Here is a 12,036-nt window from a genome sequence, read left to right on the forward strand (position 1 = left end):
GAAATTGTGTGCCCGTAATATCTGAAGTTGAGTTCAATGATAAAGCTTAAGGCACTGCCACAAAGCAGTATTTTGAAAGGTGTTTTCGGAACGAGCCTTGGGGAGAGGCGCATCAAAAATGCCCCGAGGTGATGGCGGGGGACAAAAGTCTCAAGTGGCGTACGCCCAACGATTCAGGGCGTACGCCCGGGTGTTGAGGCGCATTTTTGCAGTGAGGCATAAGCCCAAGAGACTTTTTCAAATTAGAACAAAATTTGTTGAATAAGTTCTTAAGATAATACACAAATTCTCAAAAGTCAGCTTGTATTTATTCAAAAAATTTAAAAAGAAACTAAAATATCAAATTTAATAGTCAAGAACCTTTTTTATAGCTAGAAACCCTAATTTATTGTCTATTCCAATTCTTTATCTTGTCCGCTAGCTTGTTACTATCTCCTAAAAGCAACAAACAATCAATTTTTTTAAATTTTTTTTTTACAAATACAAAAAAAAATTCATTCTCCTACATAGCAGCAAGTTCAAAGTTAAAATTGCAAATAGTCATCCTGTTTTTCCTCCATGTAATAAATATTATTCTTTTCAACTCAAGTTATTTCTGTTTGTAAGTATTGTATAATAGATTATTTTTACTGGTTTTTAGTGGGGATGGAGTGTGTGTGTGTGTGTGTGTATATAATTTATTTATAATTTTCTTCAATTTTATGCAATTTTACTATTTAAAAATATTTATTGTAATTATATGTAACGACCTAATCGGTCGTTTTGAGAATTAGCGTTCAGTTTGGTGGCTTAAGGTCTCGAGCAGATTCGTATTATGTATTATGGCTAGCGTGTGTGGTCGAGTTCGGATTTCGGATGATTCGGGGTCAATTTGGAAGAAGGATTCTTGTTTTAGAAGCTTAAACGGAAAGAGTTGACCGGAGTTTGACTTTGGTATAGACGACTCCAAAATGGCATTTTGATGACTCCAATAGATTTTTATGGTGATTTTGGACTTAGGCATAAGTCCGGATTTGGATTTGGAGGGCCGTAGGATAATTTGAAGCATTTTGGCGAAAATTGGAAAGTTGAAGTTTTTGAAAGTTAACAAGTTTGACCGGGAGCTGACTTTATTGATATAGGGCTCAAATTGTGATTCCGAGAGTTGGATTAGCTCCATTATGTCAATTGAGACTTGCATGCAAATTTTGACGTCATTCCTGGTTGATTTGACATGTTTCGACGCGAGATGTAGAAGTTGGAAGTTCATTAAGTTTGATTTGAGGTGCGATTCGTAGTTTTGATATTTTCTGATGTTATTTGAGGCCTCGAGCAGGTCCGCGTTATGATTTGGGACTTATTGGTATATTCGGATAGGGTCCCGAGGGGCTCGGATGAGTTTCGAATAGTATGCTACTGATAGGAAGTTGTGCCTGTCGGGCTTGTTTGATAGTTTTTTCACGTGTTTCCTCATATATTTAGTCATATTCGTGTTGTGTTTATTGAGTTTTAGCTTGCGAGGTGTGTGCCAAAGTGGTGTTAGGTGTGACTTGTTGATTTGAGTGAATAGCTATGGCATCTTCGTGTTTCTTGCATAATTGTCGATATTGTGGAGGTTTGTAATAGGGTTCTAGCTAGGAGTGGCAAACGGGCGGGGCCGGGTCAGCTATGATTCGGGTCAAATGGGTAATGAAAAAATGGATAAATTATCCGACCCGACCCATATTTAATACGGATAAAAAATTGAATTAACCGGCGGATAATATGGGTAACCATATTATCCATGACTTTTTGCATATGTTCACTTTTGGGAGAATTTTAAGTGTCCCTAACTTGAGGAACCCCCAATTTGAAGTTTTACAAATATAAAAGTTAGACCCATTAGTTACTCATTGGTTATTCATTTTCTAAATAGATAATATGTTCTTATCCATATTTGACTCGTTTTTAAAAAGTTCATTATCCAACCCATTTTCTAATGGATAATATGGGTGGTTAACTGTTTCTTTTAACCATTTTTCCACCACTAGTTCTAGCTGATATGAGGTTAATTATCGGTGTTGGATTTGAGTATGCACATCTATTGTGATCAGAGATGTTGTTATGGACATATATGTAGTGTGTTACGGCGTGTGTTTGTATCTGGTGAGTGTAGACATAGGTTATTGCAACTGGTTGAGTCTAATACCGTGTGTTGATGTAGGAATCGGATCTTTTGGAAACGATCGAATGGTGAGAAATTTGGTTCTAAGGCCTATTGGCATTGGTAGAAGGAAAAATCTTCAGTTGAGGTGGTGTTGTCGGGCTTACGTGGATTTGGGGTGACGTGGGGTTACCCGTGGGTATATGTATGGTAAGTTCACTCGGTGATTGACGACTTCGGAATGATTCTTGGCATGTTCGAGGACGAATGTTTGTTTAAGAGGGGGAGAATATAACTACTCGATCGATCATTTTGAGAATTAGCATTCTTCTTGGTGGCTTAAGGTTTCGGGTATCTTCGTATTATGTATTATCAATAGCGTGTGTGGTCGAGTTCGAATTTCGGCTGATTCGGGATCAATTGGGAAGAAGGATTTTTGTTTTAGAAGCTTAAACGGTAAGAGTTAACCGGTGTTTGAATTTTGTGTAGAAGACTTCAAAATTACATTTTGATGATTCCAATAACTTTGTATGGTGATTTTGGACTTAAGCGTGCATTCGGATTTGCGTTTGGAGGGTCGTAGGATAATTTGAAGCATTTTGGCGAAAATTGAAAAGTTGAAGTTTTGGACGGTTAAGAGGTTTGATTGGGAGTTGATTTTGTTGATATGGGGCTCGGATTGCGATTCCGAGAGTTGTATTAGCTCTTCTATGTCATTTGAGACTTGCATGCAAAATTTGACGTCATTTCGGGTTGATTTGATATGTTTCGGCGCGAGTTGTAGAAGTTGGAAGTTCATTAAGTTCGATTTGAGGTGCGATTCGTAGTTTTGATATTGTTTAATATGATTTGAGGCCTCGAGTAGGTCCACATTATGTTTTGAGACTTATTGGTATGTTCGAACGGGGTCCCTAGGGGCTCGGGTGAGTTTCGAATAGGTTTGGGTTGTGTTGCGCTCGTTTTTATGTTTCGACTTCGTTTCTTCAAGAATAAATGGTACCTCATTAAATAAATGAACTCCAATTTCTATTTTGATTGAAGTATTAGATCTGTATCGTAATTACAGAGTCATAGCAAAAGGAATCATCGAATTTGGACATCGTATGAGAAAGTTATGCTCAATTTAGTGTCGGAGAAGAGAGCTGGTGCTGGTGCTTCGCAGATGCAAAGTTGGGCCCGTATCTGCAACTCCACAGGTGCAAAAAAATGGTCTGCAAAAGTGAAAATGACAGCTGAAAATGCGCAGGTGTGGATAGTTTTGTCGCAAAAGCGAAAATCCCTGAGCATAAAAAATCAGACCGCATTATTTTTGTATTTTGAGCATATCTTGAGTTCAAGAGCTCCGATTGAGGTGATGTTCGCGTTGTTCTTCTCGAATTTTCATGGGATTCAGTATATAACTATAATTTTTGTATTTTAATATGATTAAAGAAGTTCATTTTCGAATTAATCCATGTTTTGATTGTAGAATTGAGGGTTTTTATCAAAATAAAATTCTAAAGAGAATAATTGGGTTTTGAACATCAATTCGGAGTTGGAATTGGATGAAATTTATATGGTTGGACTCCTAATTGAATGGGTGTTCGGATTTTATAAATTTTGTCGAGTATCGAGGTGCGTGTCCGGGGTTTAATTTTGGGTTGACTGTTTAGTTTTTGTTAAAGATTGAATCTATATTATCCGGAATCGTTTCCTTTGAGTTTTATTTATGATTTGAAATTATTTTTGTTAGATTTGAGCCGTCCAAAGGTTGTTTCACTCGAGAAGCTCATTTTAGAGTCTTGCTTCTTTGAGGTAAGTATCTTACTTAACTTTGTATGGAGAAAATTATCCCTTAGGATTTGAGTCATTTGTGCTAATTGTGTCATGTGAAGGCCATGTACGCGAGGTGACGAGTACGTACTCAGGCTTATTTGTAGAAATTTGACCATTTAGGACTCTTAGGTTCTTATGTTAATTAGATGTGAAGCTATTGTTGCATGTTAAATCCCCCATTTACTAAATTTACCCTTACATGTCTTATTTGGAATTAATTGATTTATGTTTTACCCTTATTGCCAATTAAACTCTTATGTGCCTTAATTGAAGATGTTACCTCTTTTATTGCTATATTATCTTTTTTGTAATTGTTTATCCTTAATTGAAGTTATTATTATCCTTTCTGTAATTGCTTATCCTTAATTGAAGTCATTATTATCTTTTCCATAATTGCTTATCCTTAATTGAATTTATTAGTATCTTTTCCGTAATTTCTCAACCTTAATTGAAATTTTGTTATCCCTTTCATTATTGACTTATCCTTACTTTAGAATCATTGATTCATGTTATCTCTCTTACCGTCGAGTTGCACTTATGTAGAAATCATTGTTGCATGCTATCTCTCCCCTTGTTGAGTTATTATTGTTGAAACCATTATTCTCTGTTGTCTCTTTCACTATGAGCTCGTTCGTCCGTTTCTTTGTGTTCTGAAGTTCTTGAGTTGATTTACTTGTCATATTCTCGTGTTATTGTTATTGTTGTTGTTGTTGTTGATGTTGTGCCCAGTATTGTTGAGCCGATGACTATGTATGGTTGTGGTATTAAAACTGTTTTGAGGAAATGTTGTGGCATATATGTACATATTGTGAAAGTCATTTTATTCTGTTGTTATGTTTTGGCACACGTGGGGGTGTTCGCACGTGAGTTATTCGTGCTATTGTACTATTAATATTTGCACATGTGATGTGACAAAGCGGGCTATATATGTGGGTTTACACATGTGTCGAGATAAGGTGAGAATATTATTATGCGCGTACGGCGAGACAAGGCGGAAATTTACTTTATTATTGCGCACGTGGCATGACAAGGTGAGCTATGTCAGGGAATGATTTGTGATGAGTTGTGATGGTCTGGGAGCATTGTTATTATTGTTATTTGTGTAGTGGTGTGCCTACCCTGTGTGAGTTATACCATGTATATTTTATGGTGATCGTTTCTTTTGTGCCATTCATTGTCTCTAATCTTACTTGTTGACTTGAATTGTGGTAGAACACTTTCACAAGTATACACGTAAATAAATCACCCATATCGGTTAATAAGATGAATCCTGATCTTATCGACCATTTACATGTACTCCCTTGTACTTGCCTTTTGTGTGAGAGTTATACTGTTGGTATGTGAATTGTTCGTGATGTCATGAGTCATTGTTATTGTTAGCACGTGAGTGCTCCATGCAGATATTAGATATTGTGACTCTCTTGGCACGTGAGTCGTCCGTACGGTTATGAATTTGTAATGTGGGCACAAGAGGCCAAGTGATTAAGGTTTAAAAATTGGGACCCATAATTTGTGATTATAAGGTTTGGTACATCGTGGAAAATCCTGAATAGATCTGGTGTAAAAGTGGTTGTTCTTGTTGAGTTGTTACTCGTTTTACTTTACTTGGTTTCATCAGACTTAGACTGTGTCCAGCAGCTTACTCTACATCATTACTATCTGTTTGCTTCTTGTTGCTAATTGTTGTTTCTAGTATTTCATTGCGAGTATTGTTTTGTCTTCCTTACCATGCTTAGCTTTATATTAACATTGTTTTCCCGTTAGTTCACCTTCATACTTGTTCAGGTTGTTTAGTGCAGTAGGTGTCTTGACTGTCCCTCATCACTACTCCACCGAGGTTAGTCTTGATACTTACTAGGTACCGCTGTAGTGTACTCATGCTACGCTTTCTGCACATTTTTGTGCAGATCCAGGTATTCCGGAGTTGGTTGATCAATAGCTAGTTATTCGGGTTTCGTTGTGGAGACTCAAGGTAAACCTGATGTCACGTTTGCAGACCTCGGAGTCACCTTCTGATATTGTTGTACTGTTTATTTCTATTCTGAAACATTTGTATTTAGGAATTTTTCTAGCAAACTCGGTAGAGCTTACGACTTGTACTACCAGTTTTGGGATTGTTGGCTTGTATGAAAATTTCCATATCGAAATTCATAGTTGTTGGTTAAATTTTGCTATTAATTCAGTAAGTTTTAGGATTACCTAATCTTAGAGACTAGATGTCGTTACAACATCCTACGGAGGAAAATTGGAATCGTGACATTATATTATTTTATAAAATATTAAAAATTAAATATTCATGGGGTTTATGTCTGTGCTTCGGGACTTACGCCGCCTCCACCTTCTAAAACACTGACACAAAGAGATAGACATTTATATTTTGCACAAATTAGAAAAAAGATCGCAATTTGCTAAAGATATGGACACGTCAAATTGTAAATTTATCTCGTGTCTTAACCAATCTACTCAAGATTCCATTCGTGCATTCTGGGTGGTTTTGTAATTTGATTCATCGTTTGGATATATATTGATATGAGACTGTACGAACGAAAGGGGTAGTTATTTCAGGAAGAAAGAAAAAGAGAAGCCTGGTCTCTTTAGCGTAGGGTGTTCGTCGGTCGTTATGGTACAGTATTTAGATATTTCGGTTCGGCATTTTCAGTATTTGATTTCTTAAAATTCTACATTAATACCGTACCTAATTAAATTCGGTATGGTTACTAACTAGTGCATAGAGCCATAGACTCTAATATTTTTAATTAAAATACTCAAAAATACAAAACTGAAAATGTTTGTTGACAAAAATTTTGTCCAAAACTAGCAAATATCGACCCAAATAGAGAAAATCGTACATAAAAGAATATTTTATCATTAGCGATGTCTTGTTACTTGTTTAGAGTTAATTGATGAACTTAGAGAATAAAGAAAAGTAAAATTTTAGATTTTTTATATTTGTGTTATAATTGATAATATATGTTTTGCGTAATATAATATATATTTTGGTACAGTATTAGTATTTTATTTTAAAATACCAAATATCATGCCTAATACCAATTTTTTTTAAAAACTTAAACCAAATACCATACTAACTATCAAAATACCGTATACCAAATACCAAAATTTTCGATTTCGATATAATAATTCGCTATTTACCAAATTATGCACCGCCCTACTTTAGTGTGAACGGGAAGTCGTATAATTTATAAAACGTAATCAACGAAGATTCAGTCAATGTGCGGTGATGTAAGAAACAATTCCAAGTCAACTCGCTTTGACGGATTCTCAATTTATTCCCAAAACAAAAAATAAGTCGTGTGAACGTTTGACCTCCCTGCTTTCTCATCAGCTCCAACTTTTCGTTCAATATCCAAGGTATCACAATAAAAAAATGGAGTATTGTACTTATTCTACCTAGGTAATTTCCTTTCATTTAAGTCAGAATCGGATTGAAAATTTTAATTTTATGTGTTTAGGACTTATATTTCAACTGCTGAAACTATTATCTTATTTGAGTTATGGGTTTATAGTTCAATACTTTCAACAACACTAATGGGTTTTATTTAGATAAATTCCTATCTAAACCAAAAGCTATAGAGTTCAAATGAACCCACACCTTGACTACCAGATACACCCCTGATTCTAGGTGGGTAAAATCAACAAAGAAATGTACATTAAATTAAAAGATTTTAAAACCTGTGTCGAGCTCTCGAGACGCATTGCTGATTTTCCTTTCTTTCATTTTGTTCAACTACTCGTCTCTTCCAAAAGAGTGTTACATATAGTTTATATCAACTAAAAGGCACAACTGACAAGGAGGGATGAACTTGCCTTTTTAGGCTTTCATACGCCCTTCTGTTATAACATCGTTTTGATCAACTAATCTTGCAAAGACATTCTACCTAATTTTAGGGCATTTCTCAATGGTCATAATTAAAGGTAGTTGATAGTTTTGGCATAATGCTCTCTTTTTTTCAACTAATTTAAATAACCTTTACCATTTAATACATAGAAGTTAAATTCTTAGAACAAATTGAATTGAATTGAATTGAATGCCAGAGAAGTGGCAAAAAAGTAGAGAAATTAACCAAGTTGGCGAAATTTGTCATGTAGCTGCTGTTGCCTGCCGCGTCCTATTTTTGAATATCTGCTCCCTCGCTCCTTCCCACCGTCCATACAAGACGCCCACATCTCACCTTAAAAACGTGAATCCCCCGCCATTCACTCTCTACAGTTTCTGCACAGAACTCCACACTTTGAACCTCGGGACATACCACTGTACCTAAAATTTCTTCATATATATATATTTAAGGGATAATTCCATTTCTTGTACGTATCTGGAACTAAGCGATTGGAAAGTCACAATGTCGGTGACGTCGAGAATGCCGGAGCTCCAAATGCACAAGAAATGGAAAGATAGAGAAATCAGTCCTGAACGCACTAAAGTTTGGACTGAACCTTCTAACCATAAGCTCAAATCTGACCGCAAATTACCGGTTGTTTACTATATCTCCAGAAATGGCCAACTTGAACATCCCCATTTCATGGAAGTTCCTCTTTCCTCTCCCCATGGTCTTTATCTCAGAGGTACGAATATTTCCATACCTAACACAATTCACATAGCGTGTGTTCATATGATTTCACATGTTCTGAACTTACTTTTTTGGTTGACATTTAATTCAGATGTGATCAACCGCTTGAATTGTCTTCGTGGAAAAGGCATGGCCTCTATGTATTCCTGGTCTGCTAAAAGGTGAATCATTTTTCATATACCAATTAATTTTCATATCTGTTAACACCGTTTTTATTCATAGAGCTGAAATGAATTTTGTCTTGCTTTTTTTGGGCGATTCAGAAGTTACAGAAACGGATTCGTGTGGCAGGATTTGACGGAGCATGATTTTATATACCCAGCACAGGGTCAAGAGTACGTTCTGAAAGGATCACAGCTTCTCGATAGCACATTGCCTTCACAACCCGACGAAATTGCATGTTCTGGTTTGAGAAATCCGGTACCCGAAGTACGGAAAATCAGCGAAGTTCATGAGTTTCCGGTAATCCCAAGGCGTCGGAACCAGTCCTGGACTTCCTCCGATTTCCACGAATACAGAGTGTACAAGGCAGAGTCTACCGGCGAATTGATCGGAAGAGCCGCCAGCGACGCGTCGACTCAGACAGACGATCGTCGCCGCCGGCGAAGAGCAATGCGAATTGTCGAAGAAGAAGACGAAGAGTTGAGAGAAGACCGGACCGTTGAACCGGACGTGGATGAAAAGAATAAAAAACGGTCGATAGAGCTGAACAGAGGTGAAATTTCACCACCACAGTCGGATTCAAGCTCTGAAACGCTAGAGACATTGATGAGAGCAGACGGGAGAGTGATCTTACGGCCAGATACAATCAGCGAAGATCCAACGGTTAATATTCAATCAAGCGGAAAGAGTGGTAAAGCATCTTCCATGCTGAAGCAATTACTATCTTGGGGTTCCATGCCTTTCAAGTGTGGGCCCAGTTATGGGAAAGAAAATCGATTTTCCATAATTTCACAACATAAATCGCGGCTGCCACGTGTCAGAGGCTCCAATCAAGTGGAGAAGGATGTAGAGAGTCCAATAGTGGAATATCATGAAAGTGAAGAGATAATTAAGCTGGAGGATAAAGAGTACTTTAGTGGGAGTTTAATAGAGGTAAAGAAGGAGAAAATTCCTGTTCTAAAGAGATCGGCTTCATACAATGTGGAAAGGTGAGTGCTACCTCTTACTTACTCTATAGTACTATTGAACCTTTTGTTAATATGTTTCTTTATTCAAATTGTAAAAATTTATGCTGAATCATTTCTCCTTTCTTTGTTTATTTGTACATACTATGTTGCTTCGAGTTAAACAATTTACGTATGAGAACACTTATGCTTCAATTCCAAATAATACGTTATTAGAAAATATTTTAGAAGTTAAAGCTATTACTCATACAATGGAGACATCTTATTCCCATAGCATTAACGCGGATATTTATTAGTACATATTTAGTGGGCCTTTGGACATAAGAATTATAAAATTCTAAAAAAAAGTGAAACAAAAATTTGAAGTGAAAATGATATTTGAAAATTAGAGTTATGCTTGGACGTGAATATACTTTTGGGTTGTTTTTTAAAAGATCTGAGTGAAAATTTTGAAAAACAGCTTTTTGGAGTTTTTTAAATTTTCAAAAAATTCGAAAATGTATCGAATTGAAAATTTTATAAACAAACCTGATTTTGGAAAAAAACTGAAAATATTTCTTAAAAAGGAAAAAGTTTCTTATTTAGTAGGCTCGTTGCAAGAGATTAGAGAATATGGGAAAACAGGGACAGGAGTAGAAAACGTTATCTTGGTGTCATTATTGCTTAAGGGGGTGGTAGGTAAATGATTAAATATGAAGGTTTCTTGCCGTGGATTATTCTGCAAACTGCAGTATTGACATGGGGTTCAGCTATTCAATTGTCTTACACAAAATATCGGGACTCACCAGTACGCATAGCAAAACAGAAATTTAAGTCAGTTTATTCACCACAACACGCCAGTTGCTTAATGGCTGGTACTAGAGCTCGTGCCTGATGTACGTGAAGAATTTTGTCAATTTAATTCTATTTTTCGACAGGATTGTCAAGATCATATCTTTGATCCTATGAAATCTTATGTCCTGCTTTCTTGATTGAAAATCTGCATTTCTTTTCCTCTTGTAATATTTTAAGGCAGTGGCCGATGTTAGAAATGTCTAAATGAATTCTTTACTGCCTTCACAAATGCTACATATCAACATCCACTTCGGTATTCATTTAGAAGATCATTAAATTAAAGGTTCTTTTTGTTCACCTTCGTTACAAAAGGATCCCTTGACTTTATACAAGTATAGTCCTATATACACTGCTATATATCCAATTATTGTGGGGTTTCTATAATTGATAAGATTTTCATCCTACATGAAAGATGGATTCATTGCTTTCACAGTCCTCTATGAATATACGAATCCTGATTCTTTTTCTTTGTCTGATATTGGTCTGCAGGTGTACAAAATTGGAACTGACTGACAAAAAAGGAGAAATGAAAGCAAGTGCATTCTGAGAAAGCAAAAGAATCAGTCAACCAGAAAGGCTAGGAAACATTGACTTGTCTTGCAGTAATAACGTTGCCCCTATTTCTAGTAATACTAGCTAGTGATCAACATGGTGCGCGGCAACTAGCAAGATGAACAGATGATAGTGGTTATGCCCCACGTCTAAAACTTACTACATAAGCAGTAGATGATTAGGAAATAGGAAAATTCGTAGAGACAATACCTCCTAATCTCAGTTGTAGTTTTTGTAAATTCATTCATGAAAAGGCTGAAAATTCTTGGAGACAATATCTCTTGTTTTAGGAATTTGACAAAGCTTCTTTTGGTTGAAAGTGTTAGGATCGAAAAAAAGCAGGTGTCAACAAACCTTGAACGATGGTAAGTCCAACAATAAAAGAGAAATTTATCAAAAGAGGCACAAACATGTAACGTGGTTTGATTAACTGATCTACATTCACGGTGAAAATGAGTAATCCACTATAATAAAAGAGTACAAAATATCGAGAGAACAACCTCACGAAAAGGCAAACACAAGTGACATACTAACACTTATCCTGTAAAATTCTCCCTCTAAACATGACTCTCAAACCCCATATGACTATATTGTAAATGCTACTGAACGAGAAAGATGAATCTTCAATTTATACTGGACAAACACGTAACAGAAAGCACAGTATTTCTTGATTTTCTCTCCTCAACTGACTCGAAAATGGATTCCAAGAACCAATATTTAGATGACCCATAAAAAACAAATATTTCAAGGAGAACAACCACACCCACTACCCCTTGTCACACGCCGCAGGCCTTGACAAGCATCGATAGGTGAAGCTTTTAGCCACTATAATAGAAAATAATACTGTAAGGGGTCGTTTAGTTAGAATATATATCGATATAAGTTATGCCGGTATAAGTTATATTGAGATAAATTATGTTGGAATTGTTGTTTATTCTTTGTTTGATATGTTGTATTAAAAATAACAATTGCATAATTTTTAAGAAGAAGGTATAAGTTA

General features: G+C 36.0%; 1 protein-coding gene across 1 annotated transcript; it reads left to right on the top strand.

Moving 5' to 3' along the window:
* The first annotated feature begins 7,998 nt into the window (after positions 1-7,998).
* Positions 7,999-11,230, top strand: LOC104212865 (protein SOSEKI 5-like). The gene is made up of 4 exons (XM_070149323.1): positions 7,999-8,518; positions 8,615-8,684; positions 8,787-9,674; positions 10,974-11,230. Exons 1-4 carry the CDS (start codon positions 8,296-8,298, stop codon positions 11,029-11,031), a joined length of 1,239 nt encoding a protein of 412 aa, XP_070005424.1. The 5' UTR covers positions 7,999-8,295; the 3' UTR covers positions 11,032-11,230.
* Positions 11,231-12,036: the final 806 nt, after the last annotated feature.

The sequence above is a fragment of the Nicotiana sylvestris genome, chromosome 6 (assembly GCF_000393655.2).
Source record: "Nicotiana sylvestris chromosome 6, ASM39365v2, whole genome shotgun sequence".
NCBI lineage: Eukaryota > Viridiplantae > Streptophyta > Magnoliopsida > Solanales > Solanaceae > Nicotiana > Nicotiana sylvestris.

What these genes read in the sequence shown, in the direction of transcription:
- LOC104212865 (XM_070149323.1), top strand. Translation starts at nt 8,296, where the DNA reads ATGTCGGTGACGTCGAGAATGCCGGAGCTCCAAATGCACAAGAAATGG. An exon ending in CCATGGTCTTTATCTCAGAG is followed by an intron (nt 8,519 to 8,614) that starts GTACGAATATTT and finishes CATTTAATTCAG; the next exon opens with ATGTGATCAACCGCTTGAAT. An exon ending in TATTCCTGGTCTGCTAAAAG is followed by an intron (nt 8,685 to 8,786) that starts GTGAATCATTTT and finishes TGGGCGATTCAG; the next exon opens with AAGTTACAGAAACGGATTCG.